At 44.2% G+C, this 24,038-nt stretch overlaps 2 protein-coding genes across 2 annotated transcripts in view; one reads left to right on the forward strand and one right to left on the reverse strand.

Annotated features, from left to right (window-relative positions):
* Window positions 1–439: 439 nt before the first annotated feature.
* LOC307239940 (immunoglobulin superfamily member 11) lies at window positions 440–5,938 on the forward strand (the record flags this gene model as incomplete). Its single annotated transcript, XM_080013516.1, has 7 exons — window positions 440–503; window positions 2,677–2,831; window positions 3,135–3,201; window positions 3,696–3,827; window positions 4,186–4,341; window positions 5,258–5,380; window positions 5,721–5,938. 7 exons carry the CDS (start codon window positions 440–442, stop codon window positions 5,936–5,938), a joined length of 915 nt encoding a protein of 304 aa, XP_079869642.1.
* Window positions 5,939–10,722: 4,784 nt separating this feature from the next.
* Window positions 10,723–24,038, reverse strand: part of LOC307240520 (pecanex-like protein 3) — a gene marked incomplete at both ends in the record, with an annotated part of 29,423 nt that continues 16,107 nt past the window's right edge. The window contains 13 exons of the mRNA XM_080014322.1: window positions 10,723–10,884; window positions 11,320–11,723; window positions 14,459–14,628; window positions 15,072–15,346; window positions 15,824–16,054; window positions 16,781–16,928; window positions 17,025–17,128; window positions 18,696–18,926; window positions 19,728–19,981; window positions 21,942–22,157; window positions 22,368–22,426; window positions 22,601–22,730; window positions 23,373–23,481. Coding sequence (XP_079870448.1) covers window positions 10,723–10,884; window positions 11,320–11,723; window positions 14,459–14,628; window positions 15,072–15,346; window positions 15,824–16,054; window positions 16,781–16,928; window positions 17,025–17,128; window positions 18,696–18,926; window positions 19,728–19,981; window positions 21,942–22,157; window positions 22,368–22,426; window positions 22,601–22,730; window positions 23,373–23,481 — 2,493 coding nt within the window. The remainder of the gene's footprint in view (window positions 10,885–11,319; window positions 11,724–14,458; window positions 14,629–15,071; window positions 15,347–15,823; window positions 16,055–16,780; window positions 16,929–17,024; window positions 17,129–18,695; window positions 18,927–19,727; window positions 19,982–21,941; window positions 22,158–22,367; window positions 22,427–22,600; window positions 22,731–23,372; window positions 23,482–24,038) is intronic.

The following is a 24,038-nucleotide window of genomic DNA, read 5'->3' on the forward strand; positions in this document are numbered from 1 at the left end:
AATACAAACCTATAAATCGGCAAAAGCGAGCATTAAAATGAACCGAAAATTTGAAAATAAATAAATAAATAAATATTAACAGGGATCAAGAAATAAAATTACAGTCAACCTAAAGTTAACTAGGAGGTTGGGAAATTAACAATGAACAATTATCAATAAAAATAATAAACCGTAAACTAGAAATTAACTTTAACAATTAGAAGCAAAAACATTTTCTTTTGTTTCAAAAAAATGTAATATAGCTTATTATATTTTATTTTATGTTAAGGGGACACCGGGTACTCGGAAAAACAACTGGTGAAGGAGAACGAAGGGGGCAGTCGGCCGGTTGGTGGCATCACTCAATAAATACATTAGTGCTGCATGCCTGGTTTCTGCTTTTTTGCACACAGGACGGGCAGAGGAACCTGCAGGTCCAGGACCAGATCTCCTCTCAGCGATGGGCTGCTCTGCATCATGGTGGATTCAGACCTTGTGCGTGTGTTTCATCCCTCTGGAGAACGGTGAGTATCCTCTGGACGAGACTTTCCACTTGAAATAAGGGTGTTGTGCGACGTGGAGTGTTTTGTTCATTTTGTTCCTCATGTGATTAAATCATTGGCAGTGTTTCCCTCTGCTGGTACGCGCGTCTTTAGGATTTAGTTTAGTTTGGTATGGTTTAAAATCTGTGCGGTTTATATTTTATTAATATCATTTGTCATTGGGCTGTACATAGAGCGTCGACAATGAGCTCTATTACTGAGGATCTGAGAAAGAATACCCTGAAGTAAAGGTCTTTTTACTTTTTACATCATATGAATGATAAGCATGTATAAAAATAATATCTAATAATGTCACTTGCATTAACGTAGGCGGCGTTCTGCTGATATCTATTGGATGGTGACTTCCAGAGGTCATGCCTGATTTTACCCATTTTAGTCCATACCAAAACAATCCATTTAGTGCATTCAGTGCACTGTTCATCCATCCAAATGGATTAATTCTTTTTTATCACGACGCCCGTTACATGGTTGCATGAAGGCTTTCGTAAAAATATCACCGCAAAATTGCTTGTTGTTCTGCTCGGCTGGGCTGGCAGTCTGTGATAAGTTTGGCTGGTTCTCCAATCTGTCAAGTGTAATTAAGCAGCAACATCCACGCTGGTTTCCCACACACCCACAAAGGGCCGGGATGGGATGGAAGTGGGGGGGGGGTGCTCATTTCGACAGTAATGAGCAAGTACAACAAGGACGGGTCCAGCCGGCCCAACAAGATAACAATTGTAGTGCTCTAGGCCAAACTAAGCATTAAAAACAAAATAATTATTAAATAAGGCGTGCATTAGAGAGAATCAAACGATGAGTTTGACATTTTTCAACTCAGGCCTTGTTTAAATGTTGGTTCCCATCATTTACAACTGGCCATGGCAAAGGGAAGCCATGAAAACAAACAAAAAAAACGTTAGATCTCTTGAGTAAATGAGAAGCTCACAATATGATTGCGGTAGTGGGGAGTGGTTTTGGCGGCATCTGCAGGTGGCGGGAGCAAGCACTGGCAACCGGCAGTGGACGCAGCTGTCGGTGGTGGAGGGCGGCCTGGCTGTCCTGGATCTCTCCACTAGGCGGCTTGTCCCAGCGGTAATTCACCTTGACCTTCCTGTGTGCTGTCCATCAGGCGCCACATTGGGCGCCACTGTGACAAGACTTGTTTGCGAGTACAGCAACTTTTAAAGACTCTGCTAATCACCTCAATCTCTGACAGCTGCATCCCCTTCCAGTTGCCAGTGGTGGCTTCCCTGACCTGCAGATGCCGCCAAAACCACTCCCCACTACCACAGAAATGAATTTTCTTTATTCACTCTTTTGCACATCCACAAATCAGCTCTGTCGGCTACATCGTAAATGACTAGAAACAGGAAGTTGGGTTGCTTCCCTCTGGGAACCTGCTGTAGGCAATGGTCTGATTGTACTGAGGCAACTGGCAAAAGTAGTTTTAAATAAAATGTGATGTTACTGTGATATAGCCCACAAAGACACGCGTGACTATAATGTGAGTTTCCATTTTCAAAAAGGAGATTTTAATGTTTTTGTAAGACTGCATTGGCCTGCTTCTTAGCACGGAGGGAAGCTGCAGCAGTGACTAACCCTAACGGTAGAAGACCACCGGAAGCATTGGCGCCGTGTACGGGCGCGGCGTTCCGCAAGTGCACGCTTCCTATTCAATCCATTTTAATCCACTGCTGCGTTCATGTGATCGGACGGGAGGTAACCGGGATAGTGTGGAAGGAGAGCAGAGAGGGAGGTGAGGAGAGCGCTGGGTGCGAGTTGAAGCGAGAGAGAGAGAGAGAGAGAGAGAGAGAGAGAGAGAGAGAGAGAGAGAGAGAGAGAGAGAGAGAGAGAGAGAGAGAGAGAGAGAGAGAGAGAGAGAGAGAGTGTCTGAAGAGAAGTCTGTAATAAATAGGGACACGGCCGTCCCAGGTTGTTATTTTCCGACAGGGTACCGCAACCCCATACCATAACCCTAACCCTAACTCAATAGATAATAAAGCTTTCAGCGAGGTTGTTGCCAGAAACTCATGAACGGTTATAAATGATGAGAAGCAACATTAGTGAGATGGCCTGGGTTGAAAAACACTGAACCTATCCTTCAGCTAAGAATTATTCCTGTCTGTATCTCTGTCCTCATAACGCCATCCAGCTGCAGTTCAGGTGACCGTCCGGTACTCCAGGCTGGAGGTGGTTCAAGGGGAGTTTGTCCTCCTCCCCTGCGCCTTCGTCACCACAAGCCCCTTGTCCAGGCTCAACATCATCTGGACCCTGGCTCCCTTCTCCAACCCCGAGGCCCCCATCCAGGTCGGCGATATTGAATTGAATTGAAATCCAACTGCCTAATGAGCTTCTCACCCAAAACACCCTAAAATCGGTTGGTGACAGTTCTGGGTTCGTTCCAAACCAATTATGGTTGAATTAGGATTATATTATATCATTAGGATCTCTGGCCAAATCAACCATATAACCAATTTCACACTGAATAATTTCTTCAATGTCTATAATGTATTATCTGGCTAATTGTTTATTTATGAATTTTGATACTAGAGCCCAAATATGAAACAGTTTAGATATTTGAAATGTATCAATACTCACTCCCACTTCCAGGTGATTGTTTATGACCATGGGCAGGTGATTGAAGACCCTTCACTCACTGGTAGAGTGGGCTTTGCAGGTACAGCAAATGTGATTTGCGCATGCAAAAATATATGTACAAAATATACTGTATATATTTATATATGATATGAGATACAATAATAAACGATTATATACAGTATATACATATATACTATTAACACTTATTAATTATTTAATTAGTTAATAGTTTAGTTAATTAATTAATTAATTATGGGGGGGTGTTATGCTTATTTATTTATTTATTTTTAAATTTGTTAAAATTTATTACAAATACATTATATATAAAAATATTTTTATTAATAAATGTTTTAATTCATGAAAACAAATGTTAGTGGACTTGAGAGCTGTGAGTCATGACCCCAACTGCTGTTTTGTGCTTTAATTAAGTTTTGATTTACATTAGGTAAATATACATGTAAACAATAATTATGAAATATCATTACTTCAAGAGAAATGAGCAAGTGAAATATACATATACATATACATATATATAGTTTTTTTTTTTATAGAAAACATTAATTTTTTTCACAGATATTCCCTGGACAGCGGATATTATTTTGAATGACACTCAGATTTCCGACGCTGGTATTTACCGCTGCATGGTCAACAACCCACCAGAGGCAGGAGACCCCGGCATCGCAGAGCTGGTCCTCAGCGTTATCAGTATGCGGCCCATACAGTATATTATCATAGTCTAGAATTCGATTATAATATTACTACATACTTGAAGGATATAAAGTTGGAATGATCCGACCTGTTTTTCAGGAAGTGATGAAATAGTTTTTATTTATTTATTAATTTATTGATCAGTGTGTGGGAAATACAGCATCTTTAATGCTAATTACCAGACCACTGATCTCATTAGTATAAAATCTGAGCATCACTGATATTTGACCCACCATAAAGGACTGAAAAGTTCCAAATAGTATGGAGAGATCAGATGAAAGGGGCATTCTATCCACGATGAATTAAGAAAAACTGCTTTCTGCGAGAAAAAACATGATTTCCTTTCCTTCCACAGTGCCTCCCTCGCTGCCTGTGTGCCAGTGGGCTGGAGATGTGGAGGTGGGGGGCAGCGTCACCCTGTCCTGCGTGGTGGGGAGCGGGACTCCCACGCCCGAGATCCAGTGGGCCAAACTGAATCCGGAGGAAATCTCGCTCCCCGTGAATATGGAGGGTAAGAACTCAACCGCATAAGTCCTCTAACTCAGGGAGTTGCCAGATATTGCTGGGCTGGTCATGAGGCCTTGGACTGATTTGAGGCATATACACTGATCAGCCATAAGATTAAAAGCATCACTAATAACCACTAATGATGTGTAGCTCCCCCTCGTGCCGCCAAAACAGCTCTGATGGGGTGGGGCCCCCATGGATCGGGCTTGTTGTTCCAGCACATCCCACAGATGCTCCATCGGATCGGACCCTAACCCCGTCCATCCACATGATGTAGAAGAAAACGTGATTCATCAGACCAGGCCTCCTTCTTCGATTGCTCCATGGTCCAGTTCTGATGCTCACGTGTCCATTGTAGGAGCTTTCAGGGGTGGACAGGGGTCAGCATGGACACTCTGACTGGTCTGCAGCTACTCAGCCCCATACGCAGCAAGCTGTGATGCACTGTGTGTTCTGACACCTTTCTATCATAGCAGCATTAACTTTTTCACCAATTCGTGCTACAGTAGCTCTTCTGTGGGATCGAACCAGGCGGGCTAGATTTCGCTCCGCATGTGCATCAATGAGCCTTGGGAGCCCATGACAATGTCGCCGGTTCACCGGTTGTCCTTCCTTGGAGCACTTTTGGTAGGTACTAACCCCTGCATACCAGGAACACCCCACAAGACCTGCTGTTTTGGAGATGCTCTGACCCAGTCGTCTAGCCACCACAATTTGGTCCTTGTCAAAGTGGCTCAGATCCTTACGCTTGCCCATTTTTCCTGCTTCCAACACATCATGAGCTGAGCAATGTTATTCACTTCACCCGTCAGGGGTCTTAATATGGTGGCAGATCGGTGTATGGTTACAAATAGTTCCAAATCTCAGTTCTTAAGTCTTTTTTGCCAAGTAGCAATGACTTCTTCGTTCTGGCCAAACAGGGGACCTGTCGGGCTCGGTCCAAATCGTGAACATGACATCAGCGACGTCGGGGCTCTACCGCTGCTCTGCCACCAACCCGCTGGGAACGCAGAACTGCTACGTCAACCTGTCCGTCTACAGCCGTAAGTGGCTCTCTCACGTCCCTGACAATTGACTGCGCTTCTACAAGAATGTGTGCCTTGGCTACAGCGTAATATGTGCAAAGTTTTTGTAAAAATATTTTTTTTATTCTTTATTGGAGCCATATCGGTACAGTCCCTCATATAGTATACACGTGTATGGGATTTAGGACTAAATCATATCAAAATCAACCCAGACCCAGCGACAAAATCCTAAGCAAACGGGTTCTGTCGTCGCGTCTTATCAAATTGAGGCAACGTTTCGAGAACCACTGCTTTAGATGGACGCATTTGACAGCTACACCATATATACGCATATCTTAACTTTCCCCGTCCGAAAAAGCTTCGGAGAGTTCCCCGGGGATCCTGCAGGGGGTGCTGCTCACCTTGTCCATGGCCCTGGTGCTCCTGGCGCTGCTGGCCGTGGCCCTGTGGCTCCACCGCACCGGGCCGGACGGACGATGGAGGGACGCGAAGGAGCAGCGGGAGGAGGAGGAGGAGGAAGAGTGTTACAACGAGATACGGTACACGCCCACTCTGATGAAGCGCTCCTTTGTTTGAGCAGTTTTGCCGATAAGCCACAGCAGGGGCCGGGGGGGGGGGGGGGGGGGGTGGAAAATCCGGGTTCAGAAAGTGCAAATCCGCTCCGGGATTTCCGAGCCAACCGGGCGGATCCGATCGTGAGCGTCGAGCCGAGGTCCAGATAACGAGATCAGTGCATGGGCGGAACGAAAACGTGGCGGGATTTCTGCTTGCTGGACCTGGAACCTTCCACCTCTGAGAGCAGGCACCAAAAAAAACAACAAAAAAAACAAATAATGAACTGACTTGTGTTTTAACTGTCCCTGCGACCTCCAAAATGTCTGTTCGAGGTGCAGTGTGGTGGCCGTCGGCCCCCTTTTCCCTTGTTTCTATCGTTCCTGCAGGGTTAGTTTCTGCGACACAGAGGGACTGGGGCTGCGGTTGGTCTTTCGCCGAACCATCAAATGCTCTGAAAAGGCGGCGCCTGCCGTGATGGACAGAAATGTCGGAATCCCTCTTTCCACCATCAAATCCAGACCCTGATATTAAGTCATGGTTGAGGCTTCAAAACGGCAAATTTGACCACTAGGCCAATTTTTTTTTTTTCTTATACCAATTTCATGTGCATGTCCCCGACTCAAAGGAGTCCGTCCACCTCCTGCCACCTGAAAATTACAAATAACAGAACCAGCCCCGATATGAAGGGGAAATGTGTAAATCGGTTTTGGACACGCCAGCGGAAGGTGTGTGGGGGGGGGGGATGGTGAACGCCGCATATGCCATCCTCTCCTCTGTGATCTGCTGATGTGAAGGTGCATTCTGAGGACTGTTTGCAATAAAACAAGAGTGAAACCCGGTTCCATTTTATTGCTGCCGATACGCCGCGCATGACGAAGACGTTTCACCTGACTTCACCCTAAACAATAAGAAAACTGCAGCGCGGGCTATGGATGTGTTCTCACGATCAATGGAAGTAGTTGGAAATTAGATCACCGCTAGCTGTGCCGACTGACGCATACCGGGCGTTGGGCTGGGAGGTATTGACAAAATCAAAACATCACAATATTTCTTTTGAGAAAATACCTTCGTACGGCGCCTTCCCGAGATATTTGAACACAATGAATATTTGATAAACAAACATTTGTGATGCGGATGTTACGACCAACGGTCTTTCGAAGCTCAGAAAATGACAACTTGGACGGGCTCGGCCGCCCTTCAAACCGCCATCTTGAGGGCGGCGTTTGCCAAACTCGGTTCTGCCGCGGCAGGCTTTCTTTCACGAGCACGGAGCCGTGCCGTCGCGTTCGTCCGCGGCAAACACATCTTCCGAAGGGCCCGGGCGGGGGCCAATCTCCGACTCACAGACGAGATAAAATAATTGCCGGAGACGAACTTCAAGCCCAAGGCGAATTAAAGGTTGAGCCATTTGCCATAATTCAGGTATTGAGCGCGGGTGATTTAGTTTGCATCCCGCCAAAAGAAATATTTCCAGAATGTAATGATTCTTGGGAGAATTCTGTTCACAACTCAAGAGCCGAACCGACTTCTCTCTCGTTCGGCGCCACGACTGAATAAGACGAACAGAGCGGGAGAATTGAACCACTACCGAGTGACTCGTCAAGACCGAATCCCGAAAAAGAGCCGAACCTTTCGTCACTACTAATAGTTCCGACTTGGGCTTGCTCCGATGAACACAGAGCCGCTGGGACGGATTAATTAGCACTGCCTTGCAGTTTCCATCTTGCAACACAAAGAGCGAGTTTCAATTACTTTTGTTTTTTTCAAGTCGAATTTGTTAAACATTTGCAGGCACCGTGGTTGAAAAAGATTTAGGTAATCTACTTACACTCATTTAATGATATTAATTACGTGACATTTTAAAACATTTCTTTGCTATGAATGTGTTATTTTTTTGTGGCGGGATTATTTCAGCTCCGTTCATCCTTCAGACACTATAAACGACTTTGCACAAAGCATTGCTGAATTGTTCAAGCGTCAATATTGGCATTATTGATGTAAGCAAGTTTTTAGTCCGAGAATATTTCTGGAGAGGCCATCTAAAAAAGAAAAAAAAAACCAAAGGTTATCCAGCAAGGAGGAAAAAAAAGAAAAAACACCAACACTCAACATTTAATTTGCAAACAAAGACACAAAAGCTTTAATTTAAATAAGGGAAAAAAAAAACAAAAAACACATAAAAAAAAAAACTGTACAGAACTTTGAATATTGACTTAAAGTTCTTAAATAAAAGACCTTTTAACCTCCCCATATGACTAATAATATTAAACGATAAAGTGGGATGGTGTATGATACATTTGTGCAAATGAAGTATTAATTGATTCTTCCCAAACGGCATGGATGTTGAGAGTTCATTCTCCACTTTGGAGTCGACTCTCTGCTCAGAGCAGTACACACAATACCCTCCCCCAAGCCTCAACATAGTGTCTTTAATGTTAAAAAAAACTTAATAAAATAGATTTATATTTTTAAATATATATATTTATATACCAAACATGCTGTACAGAAATCGCAGAGATTAATTAAGTAATCCCTTTTTTTTTTTTTTCTCAATCGACACCTAGGCCTGTCCAGTAACTTGTGCTTTCCTTGCTCCTAATTAAAAAAAAAAAAAGTAAACATAAAAAGACAAATTGACATTGCTTTGGGTTGAAGATGAATGAGGAGAAACAGTAAAACAAACAAACAAACAGAAAGCAGCCCTGATCGGAAAGTCTCCATTTTTCCTGAGCTAAGGGAGGAATGGGGCACACCGGTGCAGCGTGCTTTACGGGCCGAGAGGGGGCGATAACACGGGTTCGACGCCGTATAAAGAAAAAAAATTACAGTTTGTCTTAGGCCAATCGGGATGGTTTATGGGATTGGGGAAGAAATAGCAAAAACAAACAAACAAACACAAAAAAAACCCAAAAAAACAGGCTGGACAACCGGGTCCAAAAGACCCCTAAATGGTGAAGGAATTCAAAATAAATTGAAAAATAAAAATAAAAATAATAATAAAAAAAGGTGAAATAGTATATTCTGGCACTTAAAACGTGAGCCGCTGACGCGGGCTGACTTGCTGCTGTGATCGCCTTTTTTCGTTTGTCCCTTCCGAAAACAAACCGGTTTTCATGCACAGAAGACGGCGAGTCCGTCTCCCCCCCCACCCGTTAAAAACCCTGAGAACGCCGGCCTCGTTGCGCTGACCTTTTTTTGTCGATAATTATTTTTGGTGGGAGAACTCGGGTACAAGGCAGACCTCCGCAAACAACGGTCGGACTATGGCACGAAGTACTTCCGACGTTACGGGAACGAGAACGACGGGGATGCCGCGACGTTACGGGCGTGCGCGGGCGGGCGGGGAAAGAAACCGACTTAAAAACGGACTTCTCGGGAATACTTCCAGTTATAGCACACGCAACACGCAACACGCGCACTGAACAGGACAGCCGTTGGCAAGATGATGAAAAAAATGAAATAAAATAAAATAAAAAAAAAAAACAAACAAAAGAGGGAAAGAAAACGTGAAGAGGCGAAACACGTACGTGTAGATGTTTGCGTTTGTTATCAATCGACAGAAGGCGGAATCTAATCTGAGAATCAATAGATCTGCACACCGCACCACCGGGGGGGGGGGGGGGCGTCCTTTAAAGATATCCTTAATAAAATATTGATCAAATAAATATACACCTTTGCGTTCAGTATTTCAATTTTTGTTTTTTATTTCCAACTAAAACGCTGGAGTCACTGTTGCACAGACAGCAGTTGTAGTGGATTAGTAGTAGCAGGAGATGCAGTAGCAGTAGTATAGTATTAGGGAGGAAATACAAAGCAGCCTGGGTCCCTGGGGCGGGGGGGAGGAGGGCGAACGGATCTTGCCGGGGAGGGAGTTTGTCAATCAGTCAACCCGATGGAAACAAACTCGGCGAGTCGGAGGCGCCGAGGACATTTTTGTCGACGCTTCAAGTAAAAGAACAAAACAAGACAAGAAAAGACGTCGACGTTCCACCCACCGGGGACAAAAAAGGGGGGGAAAAAAAATAAAAATACATAAAAAAAAATGCAAGGCTTTCAGTACATCATCGCTCCCAGTTTGTATCCTTGTGATCAACACAATGCCACTGGGAGGCGTGGTCCGTCACGAGGACCTGAGCTGATCTCTGTCTGGGGGGGGGGGGGGGGGGGGGGGGGGTCTCTGCGGACTTTTTTGGAGTCTGTAAACTAAGCGCTAGAAGCACCACATGTTGGCCGGCGCAGGCGGGAGTCTTTGTCGTCTCGCGTTTGTTGCCCCCCTGAAGCTCGCTCCGTAACAGAGCCGCTCAGAGCGTCGATATTTTCAGGCACCTCTGTAAAAAAAAAAAAAAAAAAAAAAAAAAAAAACGAATTAAAAAAAAACGTATAAAATAAAAAAAGAAAGGCCGGGAAAACAATTCAGTTCTCATGGGATTATTATTTTTTTTTTTTGTTCCCTTTCGTCTTGCCCCCCCCCCCCTCCCGGTGAAACGGAGAAAGTACGGGATGCGGATCATCTGCGTTGGAGGTCCGGCGGGGATGGAAACGGGGCAGATAGCCATCATCATTGATCATGATCATCAGCGTTATCTCTCCAATCCCATGAGATCAACACGTTCGCCCGCGGTGGAATAAACTACTTTTGCCATTTGTGGTTCGATTCATTTCGGGAGATGGGAAGAAAAACAAACAAAAAAAAAAAAAACAAAAACAAAAAAAAAAAAACCAGGGCCAGAAGCCGGCGACGGGCGCAGGCTTCTCCATCGCCACACGGCGCCACTGGTCGGACTGGGAGCGGGTCCTTCCCGCTTTCAGCGCAGGTGCTCTAGTAAAGGCAGCTCCGTGGACGGCTCCCGCCGGGCGCCGGGAGGGGGGTCAGGGGCCGCCGTCAGCAGGGTGCTGTCGAGCGTCTGCGTGGCCCCCAGGGGGTCCTGGGTGGGACTGGCCTCGGGTGGGGCCGCGGGGGGAGTATGCTGAAGAACAATGAAGGGGAGGAGGACGGCGGCTGTTACTGTCACGAGGCCGATTTCATTTGAGAGAACTTTATAACGTCAACTTTCAATACATTTGTTTTTTTTACGAATGCTAAAACAAATTTTTGGACAAATCGAAAACAAATGACAACAGTTTCCTTCAGTCAGATAGCAAGTTAAGTGATAAGGAACTGGAATAAATTGAACCATAGCTTATTTTCAAAAGAAATTCAGTCCAGTACGAGGATTTCTCTCTGCAGGACCGCTGCATATAAACTGGTAAGTGTAGAAAGTACGGTAAAGTATTGGGCTTGGCTTAGGTTTTAATACCATCAGAAATGTTGATGGATGCAGAGGAACTTGATTCATTTGTAGCGACCGAAAGAAGAATATCACATGAACAATAATACAATAAATGTTAGAGTTTAGAGTTACCTGTGTGCGTATGGTCTGCAGCGCGGCTCCGTCCCCCTCCACCGCCGCAGGTCCGCTGAAGCCCTTCTTGCCCGAGAGGCTCCACTTCCCGAAGTGGCTCTCGTAATGGATGCCGCTGCCCTGGCCCAGGCCGGAGCGCTGGCCCGCCCGGTACCCGGAGCTCTCCAGGAGGCCCCCCGGGCAAAAGCGCTCGGGGCCCGGCAGCGGGGGCGGAGCCACGGAGCCGCTGAAGGAGAGCTGGGAGCTGGACAGGTGCTGGCCCAGAAGGCCCTGGATGGAGGAGGTGCGCTGCAGCGAGCTGAACAGCCCCGAGTCCATCCGGCCTTCTGATTGGCTGAGCAGGGCTAGTGGGAGGGGCTGCGGGTGAAGCGGCCAACTGGTCGGACCGACTGGGTTGTCTGTACCTGAAGTCAAACAAAGGATTTCACCTCTCAGACGAAAACTCCAGTATTTATTTTATTTTTATTTCTTGTAAACTCTGACTAATTGCCACTGTCGGATGAAGCCATTTTCTCATTTCTGGATCAATTAAAAAGATTCTGATGCTCCTTTTTCTATAAAGAACAGTTCTTCAAGCTGTTAGTTGGTGTTCAGAACTTTCTTTGAAATTGAAAGTGGATTCAGAGAGGCATCGAAAATATGTTGCCAGAGAAAATCCTGAAATCCTAAAGGCGTCTGATCCGAGGACCTTTGACAGTAAGCGTTATGTGCAACCGACCGAATGTTGCAACCGTAACATGCTCAAAAAAATAAATAAATAAAAAAAGCAGTGTTTAGAATCTAACATCATGGGACATTCATTCAAGATGTACTCTTGTCAAAATACTTTAAAATGTTCTTTCGGAAGTCGGTGATGGACACTCTTCTGTGATCATATACGCAGACCTGCCAACCGTGGAAAATAATTTAGAGTAGCACAACATAAAGAGCCTCTGTGGCGTTTGAGTTACTGCAGCTAAATTACTCCATCAGTTATTTACACCGTAGCCGCCTCGTAACAAGGCTCATCACGTCATATACAAGCTACTACAGCTAACTATATACAGTATACAACTATATACAGTATACAACTATATACAGTATACTAATTCATATCAATAGGATATACCCCTTGAAATGCATCATCTCGTAAAGTAACCAAACATGTTTTCCAACTACAGATGCACCACTTGCTATTTTCTCATGTTTTTAAAGTCTGACCTGAAGATTCCCATTTCTGATCTGCTGTACGTCAATTACAAATACATCCTGTGATCTGATCACACTCACGTGACAGGACAGCTGCACATACGGACCACACTGTCATTGTCAGTTACCACCATAGTGAGATTGCCAATTTTTGTGTTTGTTAGTGTTCATTATTCAATATGGAACAATAATAGAACATGAAACTGTCACTGAGTTCCAATAATATGAACATGGGACTGTCACCAAGTTTCAGGATAATTCAACCCTTATCTCTTACTGAGTTTTAGTAGAATACAACATATAACTAACATGGAAATGTCCAGTTCAAACTTCAAATCAAAGTCTCTTTCACTTTAAGTGCAAATATACATTTATATATTATTTATATGCTACTTTGCAAATAAATTATATCATAACAAAAAAATAAAAAATAAAATAAATGGCCGACTCTTCTCACTCTCGCTCACTGGAAGTCCTCCTTCGTTCACCGTGCGTTAAACCAACTGAATCAAATCGAACGACTCATTTTACTGAGTGACTCGTCAAGACCGGCACAGAAATCTGAAAATATAACACAAATATGACACCCATCGGCCGGTGAAAACCGACCAATTCCGGTCACCGGTCCATCGATGGGCGTTTTTAATGTTAACATGACGGTCACATTATTGTGCCATATTATAACTCTTCCCCTTCCCATTTGAGCTCACAATGCAGCGTGACACCTCGGTGGATAATAAAGTACGGCTCAGTGCTGCGTGTCAGTGGATGTTGAGTGAGAAGAGAGGGAGGGCGGACACCATCACAGGTCGTAGCATCTGCTCCAATCCCAGGGATGTAGTTTAAATATATAATAAATGTTGTTTTGTATTGTTTTGTATTTATTGATTTCTGTCAGTCATTTACCGCACGCACGCACGCACGCACGCACGCACGCACGCACGCACGCACGCACACGCACACACACACACACACACTTTGACTAAGAACTGCGTAGTAGGTACGCAAAATGCGTGCTGGTTGGCAGGTCTGTATGTGTGTAGCTGCTGAAGATGGGAGTGACATTAGTCCATGGAAAAAAAAAAAATTGGAATCGTTTTTTCCAAAATGAATGCGTAACTTGAGTCATCTCTTCTGTGTGTTGACAAAGCCCGCTCTGTCTATTGTGTCTCTGGACACCCTTTTCTATGAAAGCGGCGGGACGGCGGACCCCGTCTCCAAATGTTCTGCTGAAACAAAGAGCCCCCGGGCGCCAGGCGGGAAGCGATCCCTCGCTTTGTATAAGAACGGTGTCAGATATACTGTATACTGGGCTGACACTAGAATCCACATGAGACTGGCTTTAAGAAGTGCTCTCATAGGAGCAGAGGACTGCACTGAGATCCCAACTTGACATTCTCTGTTTGTTTTGGAACGGCTGTGATGCACTAGTGCTGCTAGGATGCAAGGTGCTGCTGGCGACCAATCTAAAATAACCCAGTGGGCTCTGCGCACCGATCGCTCCCTCTCTGACAGCATCCGTGGGCACATCCGTGAGCCCCGCAGAGCCAGCCCTGGGGGGGCTATTTTAGATTGGGGGCTATTCAGAAAACACCCCGAAAGACGCCACTGGCCTAAAGTCATACATTGTAACGTCAAGTCAACATTTTTCCCACCTCTCCCCTTCCCTAGTAGCTACATAAGATGAAACTACATTTAAGGCTCTATGGTTCAAAGCTACGTCATATAGTGATAGGATTGTTGGTATTCAAAGAAACCATGGAAACGACTACAATAAACCTTGACATTTCTGATTTGAGATTTCACACGTTTTTGTAGCTTTCTTTGATAATATTGCCAAAAAATTGATAATGAACCACCATAAATTGTTTGCAAAACGCGATTTTGAGCTACAGGCCCTCTGTCATCCATGTGAAGAGAGTGAACGGAGGTACGAGTGCAGCAGACGTACCCATGGAGGGCTGGATGGTGGTGATGTGCGGCTGGGGCAGGCCGGAAGCCGGCGTGCTCTGGGTGGTGTGGGCGGCTGGGTTGGTGGAGATGGAGGCGGAGCCGCCGCCACAGTCCGAGTCCTCGATGTTGCCCCCGCTGTTACAGCCGGCACCACAACCCTTCTGTAACCTAAAGCCAGAGAGAATACATAAAAAAAAAATAACACACACACACACACACACACACACACACACACACACACACACACACACACACACACACACACACACACACACACACACACACACACACACACACACACACACACACACACACACACACACACACTAATACCTCCAACATGAACAATAATGAGATTTTTTTACACCTCCTTCGATGAGGATGATGAATTATTTTTAAACAACTGTACAAGTTCCAGTTCTTTCTATGATATTCAGAACGGGTATTATAATAGGAAGTGATTACATCTCAAATTTACTGGAAACTAAACAAAACTAAGAAAAATTACATAAAATATTGCATGACAGGTTTTGAGAAAAGTCGTAGCTAACTCAAACAACCATAAAAAATAAAAATGCTAAATCACGCTTAATGTATGAATGCAGGGGCACCTGTCCCAGCTGCTGATGAGCCAGGTGTAGATGTTGTGGGGGCTGACGGGACCCCCCCAGACGGAGCGCAGCTGGCAGTGGCCGCCGGCGTAGGAGGTGGTGAGCGGGGACACGTAGATGGGGTAACCGATGGGCTGGTCGCACGACGAGTTGATCATGTTCCTCAGGGCCTGCTTGGCGTTCTGGATGCTGCCGCGCTCCGGGTTCCGGTTCCGCAGGAAGACCAGCTCCTGCTGCTGCCCGGCCCACAGCCCGCGCACACACTCCCTGTTAACCTGAGCACGCATTGGGGGTGAGGGGGTCAAAAGCAGCCAAGAGCCAAACTCGAGCTGAAATGGGGGTATGGCTGTATTCAGTTTTTCTCCGATGGACAAAACTACATGAACGTCCAAAAAAAAGAGAGAATGCACTTATTCACAGATCTCCACTGTCCACGCATCACCATGACGCTTTCAGTGCTGGTTGTATTTTAGTGCATCAAAACACACAAAAACCTATTCTCTCAGAAACTAAGATGGTAACCTAGGGGCACCGCAGCGTCCTTCACTATTTTTCTGTCTGCAGTCCCACTGCAAAACACCTTCAAAAGTGTGCTGCGATTGGAAATTTGGCATGCTATCTCCATGTCAAAAGTGACGTGAAAGGGGAAATTCGGGAAATGGAGCTACGGGACAGGCGGAGCTAGATTGCACAAAACAGACACGGCCAACGGCGGAGACGGGCAAACCGGAGAAGTCAGAACCAATTCGGACCTTGATGACCCTGAAGCTGAGGAATCTCTTGTTGAGCATGATGATCTTGTACTCGTCGCTGCCGTCGTCCATGATGTGCCGCAGGGCCAGCAGTGAAGGCATGTTGGCCAGGATGGCGCTGCGCCACACGGGGTCACCCTCGTGAGAGATCAGCATCTTCTCCTCGTTGGCCGTGATGGCGTCATAAAGGACCATGGGGTCCTCGTACTCGTCCGGAGACGTGAAGTGATCCTGGACCAGAGGATAATACATAATTTATAATAACATCTGTCTTTACATTCTCATCTTTATTTATTCATATTGGATGATATTATTTGTTTCATTTATTTATTTATGATTTTTTTTCCTTTTTTTCTTGGTTCTGTTGTATGTGGGACCTGATGTGTTATTTTTATTTATTTTTAATTTTTTTAAATTGTATTTACTCTTTTACTCTCATACTCATTGTATTTTAATCGTTTAGCTGACTGAATTAAAAAATCTGAAAAAAAACAAGTGTCATATAATATTATATGGATATATCTTCCAGCCCTCAATTACACTGTGGTAACCTGCGTCTAGTGGCTGCTGAGTAGCAATGGCAGCCTGGGGATTCAGGATATCTCCATAAGTAAGTGAAGACATTACATTGAATTCTGATGATTTTTCTATTCTTGAAAGTTGAATGTGCTTTATTACGGCACAAAAATAAACCTATTTTGATATTGAGTTCATGGGTAAGAGTCTACTACTGAGTTGAATTTAAGTTTTTACGTTACAAACAAAAACATGAGGAGCATGGACTCCGTGAAGCTTTTCAGTAGCACGGTTTTTACAATACAAGATCTGACAGCAGAAATTCCGAAAAAACAATTTAATTGATTTACCTTTTCAAGTGAATTAATAAAATAACTAAATCAAAAGATATGAAAATCTTCCCAGTGTCCTTGGTAACGCCTATATCTGCGCATATTCTACCTGATGCAGTTTAAGGGACATCCGCACACCAGGGGCCACCACTCGATTCAAGAGGTCCATGTCCGCGAAAACCCACTCGTCTCGGGGTGAGGTGATGCGGAAGTCTCCCTTGAAGAGTGCGTGGAGTCCGTAGAGGAACGGCTCCAGGCTGGAACAAAGGACAAAACCTGCGTCAAAACACGCACACGGGACGTCGGACGTGCCGATGGTGAAATGCGACCGCTTCCCCGCTGGCCGGTCTTACCTTGCAGACATGCTGTGCGAGGCCGTGCCCAGGGCTCTTCTTCCCAGGATGCATAGCCCGAAACACAGGTTGACCAGAGGAGAATCCCTTTCACTATTCACGGGCTGCAATGACATGGAGGAGTCCACGAGATAAGTTGGAGCAGTGATTGTTCACCTTTTTCTATATCAAGGACCGACAACTTTAGACACACAGGCATTAGGCCACCGACAGTTTATATGGTTGTGTCTCTATCCGCATCTGCCTATACTATAGCTCCAGAGATAACAGTGAAGTTAGGATCAAAACAGTTTTGATTTTTTTTTTTTATTGTGCATTCTCTAATGATGCCCAGCGTCTTCTTCGCATCATGAGGGAACATACCAAATTGAACCATTTGGCTGTGGACCCCCTGGAACCTCTTGTAGGACCCCACGTTGAGAACCACTGAGTTAAAGACTACGAAGGTTCCTCACATGGGAGGAGTCTCCGAGACACATGGGAGTTAAAACTTCACATGTGACTACGTCATAGAGGCCGCTTCCATTAGGGGTGCCATAATATAGCCCTTAAAAAAGTGTAGACAGTTTGTCTGCCTTAAAACGACTGATGAAGATGCATCTCATTTGCATTTTATTTGTTGCAGCATTTCTAACATTGGTTTAAAATGACTGTTAAATCTAATGGGGAAAAAAATGATTTTACAAAATGATCGTGATGAGTTAAAATAATTATGATGGCTCAGTTGCCCCAGGGCCACTGTTACCCCTTTTCCACCAACACAAACCTAGTTCGGTTTCTGGGCGGGTGCCGGTTCAACTTGTGAACCTTCGAAGAACCGGTTTGCTTTTGCATGGGAAAAACAAGCTCGAGAGCCACGTCACTGCACGTACATCGTTACACACGTTCATGCACTTGCAAATGTATACACTTATTTACGCACCATACGCGTTTTTTATTATTATCATTGTTAATAAATTCTTATAATTATCATCATCATCATCATCTCTTATGTTTGGCGTCTTAATATGTCTATCTTTTATGTCGGCATTTTCACCGTGCGTGACCGACCGTTATTTTAATTTGGTTAGGTAATCCGACAGACAGAATTAGAATCCGGATTAGGCACCGGCTCCAAACCGGCCCTCAAAAAGCCTTGGTGGAAAAGGGGTATGGCTGCCATCTTGTGGACCCGGTTGCCTCGTTGTCAACCAGGGCCGTGTACTGTACCTGTCTACAAATCTTTCTATTGATTGATTTTTCTAACGCTCTATCTATCTATCCATCCATCCATCCATCCATCCATCCATCCATCTGATCTCCCTCAATTATAAAATGATTAAAATTAGGCAACCATTTTGTCAGTCTTGGCAACCAAAAGCCAATGCATGACTGCCAACTTGGCAACTTGTTAAGGTTAGTGTCGGGCCCTGCACCGAATTGTGAAATGTACCTATTCCTTCAAAATCACTGTAATGTTCCAACTGTTTTGCAGACTTTTTGAAAGGAGCCAGGATTCTGGCTGAAACTACCTTAAAATGTATTCTGGTTTGCTAAGAATGCTTTTGGTAAAAAAAAAAATAATAATAATAATAAAAAAAAATTATATATATATATATATATATATAAAAAGTTGATGTTATATAAGCGTCAGTGTTGTGGTGGATGTAGGACTTGCAGCGTGGGTTTTACCGTTTGACGCCTGCTGTTGCAATACTGGATCCAGTCCAGATAGATCATGCAGAATGCAGCTGGCGTGATGCCAGATGCTCTGTGGTCGTAGTCCTCGTCGATGTTCAGGTTGAAGGTGGGGTCGCTGTCCACGTAGTTGGGCCCGAGACAGGGCCGCAGCGCCTCCTGAACAGTCTCATTGGCCAGCCATTCCTCCAGTTTGGGAGACCGGTTCACGTAGTAAATGATGCTCTGCTCGAGGAGAGGAAAGGAAAATAGATTATGATGACATTTCTAGTGGATTTTCCAAACCAGAGGTTGTCACAATTAAAACTGCAATTGTTTATTTCAGTTTCTTGACACAATTAATTATACATACAGTATATGAGTAATGTAATTCGGGAAAAAAAAAAAAAAAAAAAAAAAAGAATGCTGACGCCAATTCAATCAAACAGCCATAAAGATCATTGTCACCGGGCTGATTGAGCGATGTGGTGAAAAATCCAATATTTAGAGAAATGGTGCCATAAAGACAAGTGTAGCTACAACATCTAACCCTGCGCTGGCATCGGCAGCAAAAACAAGTATCTGGAAGCAATTTATTTGAAATGAGCAGAAACAGAGCAGACGGAAAGATGGCTGGTGCAACAGTTGCATGCATTACTGTAAAGTGTTTAGGTTGTGCTACACCATTGTTTTACAAATGAAGAACGAGAGTTCCTACTATGCCTGGAGCCGTCTCCAGAGAGCTCCACTGATTAAAACTGAAAGCCCCTTTAAATCAACCAAGTCTCAACTTGGCCCTGACAGGTTGTCATTGGGCCACCCAGACACCATTTATATGGCCCGTACCCCAGTACATATACTGTGTCACCACCTGCCATACGTCCTCTGACATATTATTCAGCTCTTGAGTGAGCTGGTCAGTGAGGCCACCGGTAAGAACTCTCGTTCTTCATTCGTAAAACCAGGGTTGTAGAACAACCCAAACGTTTTACTTACTTTTGACCTCAAGTTCATACTACGACATAACACGATGATCCATAACCTCACCTTGACGTAGTAGGTGATGAGGATCTTGCGGAGGTCAAACACCTGCAGCATGGAGGCCGCATTGTTGTCACTGATGCTGTAGCCCTCCAGGACGTACTTGGTGGCGGCCACCTCCCAGGCCAGCCAGCGCTGGCCGAAGGCGGCGTTGAAAGACAGCATGTGCGGAAGGTGACCCGGCTCGCAGCAGCAGCACCCTTCGTCTTCTTCCACTCCCTCGGTGATGGCTTCCACCTCCCTCTGCTGACAGTAGGTACCTGCACGGAGAGGGACATGGTTGAATTAAAAAGTGAAAGGGCTCATTTGTGCAGAACTGTACCACACGCCCTACAAAGGGGCTGGCAACTAGTATTACATCAATTACAATTTTTACAGGTACTCCTCACTTAACGACCGAGTTCCGTTCCTACGACCAGATCGTTAAGCGAATTGGTCGATAAGCGAGGACCCGTGTTATTTCACGGAAAGGCGGCGTGGCAATTGTGAACGCTAGTGTAGTGAATACTGACAGACTGTGGGAACGAGACAGACAGAACGGGAATTGTGATGAGATGTATATAGTATATATAGAGTATATAGTGTATATGGTATATATAGTGTATAGTATATAAAGGGCGATGCGCAATGAGATGTTTTACACTGAGATGCCTCGGTATTGCGTACAATACAGACTGGTCAGAGAGCTGGTCGTAAGTCCTAACCGTCGTTAAAGAGGTAGGTCGTTTATTGAGAAGTACCTGTTTTTTATTTATTTTTAACGTGCTGCATATTCCTCATATTCTGGGAGAGCCTTCAAATGCACCCAGGCTGCAAACAGGTTTAGATGGAGAATTAAATGATTGAACGCTAAAGTAGCTGTATCGCCTCAACCCCTGCTTTTTAAAGGTAAACAGTGTGTAAATATTTAAACCACACTCATGCTTAGATCTTTCATAATTATTTCGACAATCATACATTTCCATTGAAAGAGGAAATTTTACAGCAAGGTTAGAAATATTGTGATAAACAAAATGTAAAATTAGGTGAGTTTCCGTTAGATGGGTTGAGGCCAATTAACATTCAAATGTCATTAGATGACTTTTCTCCAATAGGTAGACAGGTATTATCTAGGGCTGTCAATCGATTCAAATATTGAATCGAGATTAATCTCATGATTGACCATAGACAATCGCGAGGAATCGCAAAATTATTCACTCATTTATTTGCTCAAACTGGCCCTGAAAGGGATATTTTTCAAGTGTTTAATACTCTTATCAATATGAGGGTTGACAAATATGCTTGCTCTATGCAAATGTGTTTTTATTGGAAATCAATTAACAACCCAAAAGAATGACAAATATTGTCCAGAAACCCTCAAAGCATTTAGCATAAAAAAATATTCTCAAATCATAACATGGGAAACTCAAGCCCAACAGGCAACAATGGATAGGCATATTGACCTGCGGCAATGCAAGTGGCAGCCTCTCCAGTAGCTCTGTCTGTGTAGTGTGTTCTTTAACTCTTTTTTCAACTTTATTTTCACTTTTAACTTTTTCTACTGCACACATTGTGTAGATCTCCTTATCCTATGGTTATTGCTTTTTTTCTTATCTGCAAGACAGTGGTGTAAACCTTGTTTATTCAAGGGAAGAGCTCACTCCGAACAATGGGGCACACCGGCAATGTCGACCGCATACCGGAGGAACTGAGGCGCGGTTGGGTGCAACCTAGGTCATGTAACGGTTAAGGGGACTAATCTGCAGTCGGGACATTGAACGGCTGGCGGCAAGTCTCCGACCACATTACGTGCCCAGGGTGTTCTCGCACGCCATTGTTGTTTGTGTGTACATCTCTCCACGGGTGCATGCAGAGACGGTGTCTGACGTCATTCACTTCACTATCGCGAGGCTACAAATACTGTACATCACACGTTGGCGGCATCTTACGGGTCGGACAAACGGTCATAATAAGAGGATGTGCGTTAATGCGTCAAGAAAAAAACGTGACGTTAAAACAAATTTGCCATAATGCTTTAACTTTGACAGCTCTAGTATCACACTATTATAAATTTGTACTATAAAAAAAAGGTACATTTAATTATTAATTGCAATTATTTGTTTGACAATTACTTATTAAGTCTCATTAGCGTGACAGCCGTGCTTATACTGCTGTAGTCATGTCACAGGCAGTCTTCATTAACAAATCGCTTTCAGCCAAGACCCTCCCCGCACCACTGACCTCTGAACTCGAGTCCCCGCAGCTGGAAGGTCACCAGGCCGTTTCCGATCTCGATGATGTGCACAAGAGCGTTGAGGTAGTCCGAGGCCAGGATGAAGCAGTCTCCCGTGCTGTAGTTGCCCCAGCGGCCCAGCAGCAGGTCGCCGCAGAGGCTGTGCTGCAGCGAACGCGTCAGGTGCTCATAGAAGATGGAGTTCAGATTGTTGTCGTCGGCACCTTTGCCAAGACGCGACAACGCAATGTGTGAACTACAACGGCCGTTGTTTGGACATGACAATACGACAATACGATGACGAGATTTTTTATTGCCAGCCAATGTGTCGGGAAAGATTATTATACAATAAACTATATCTTGCCATAAAAAAAAGTCAATGTAAAATATAAAAATAAATATTGAAATAATCATTGTGCATTTTTGTGGCCTACCTGGGTTGCGGTCCAACTGGGTAACGAGTCTTGTGTTGGAGTGATCTACCCGTTTGGTGCTGCAAAAGGTGAAGAATGCATCTCAATCCATCGTTCTTAATGTCTGAGACACTTCCAGTCAAACATTTACACAGCGTGAGACTGTTCCCCCGGCAAAAATACAATGCCAGGTGTAAAAAAAATTAAATAAAATCTAAAATAAAATAAAACAAACAAATAGTACTTATACTTACTTGTAGTCTCGCTCCCAGAACTTCACGGGCCTGGTGTAGGAGGTGACGAACACAGCACTGCCAAGTACGGGGTTGAGAGGGGTGGAGAAGAGGGCGGAGAACACCGCCTGGACAAAAAGCACTGCCGAGTCTGAAGTAACAACAGAGTTAAGGGGCTCTTGTATAAAAAATAAAATAATAATAATAATAATAATAATAATAATAATAATAAACCTGGATAATATCAGCAAGAAACATGGGAATATTGAGAAAAAGAAGGGTTGAATAAGGTCTCAAAATAAGACCTGAAGCCACTGGCCAGGTTGTCTTCTCCTGGGCGGGCGATCAAGACCTCAAGCCTTTTTGTTGACATATTTAACATTTTTATACTTATTATTTTTATTTTTTAAATCACGCATTAGTGAATTCCCTTATAATAAACATCATAGACATGTGAATAAAAATCTAGTTTTCATATTCTGTATCCTGTATTATAATCACGTGAGACCCATGTAATAGAACAATGAAAATACCAGTCTCTCATTTTTTACGTAAGCATTGGGGGAAAAAGAGGGAATACGCCCACATTAACACAATGGTCAGTTTTCAGATTAGTCTGTATTTGAATTGAAGGTTAATGCCGTAGAGCATGACTATTTGAGTGTCCTTGAGCATGACATATTTCCTACTAGCTCCACTCGGGCCTACCCCTGCTCTGACACTTTTGAAGATTGAGATTTCCCGCTTTGGGGATCAACAAAGTCACATGAGTGCGGTTGTTGTGGCAGGATACGGGGCACAGCGAAGGGCTGGGCGAAAGCGTGGAAGGCCGAACCCCACGTGATCTGCCAGGGAGCGATGTACGTCAACACAAAGCGCAGTTTGTACAGCAGATCCCACATCTGAAAAGGCACAGGGAAAAACCGTCAGCCGGCGCAAGAACAGCGCTAAGAATTCACTTCAGTGTAGGGCTGGGCGATAAAATGACCTTGCTAATTTTCACGATAACGATAGTACATTTATGAGATCTATTTGACAGTGTTTGAGTCCGTTTTCCTCTGCCTCCAAAGAAAGGACACGAACAGCCAATCATACAGAAGAGAAACAACCATGTGATACGAACAGCCAATAGTGCAGCAGATCAAGGAAAGAATCCGCCATTTTCAGTGACGTCTGGTCTGACACGGTCAGAGAGCATCCCCACATATAATCACAGAGTGCAGATTTGGGAACTTTTTGGACTGTTATCAAACGAAAATGACGATTATAATATTTAAATGTATATAATTTAAATTTATGTTTTGTTTTTGTTTCCATAGTTATTTTATTTATCTCTTTTTTGTTTACATATTCATTATTTTAGTTATCCCGTGTTTAACGTAAACCATGAGAATACATTGAGTATTATAATTATTATTAAATATGTATCATGATAATTATCGACTTAGATCAATATATA

This window comes from Zeus faber (genome assembly GCF_960531495.2).
Source record: "Zeus faber genome assembly, chromosome: 14".
NCBI lineage: Eukaryota > Metazoa > Chordata > Actinopteri > Zeiformes > Zeidae > Zeus > Zeus faber.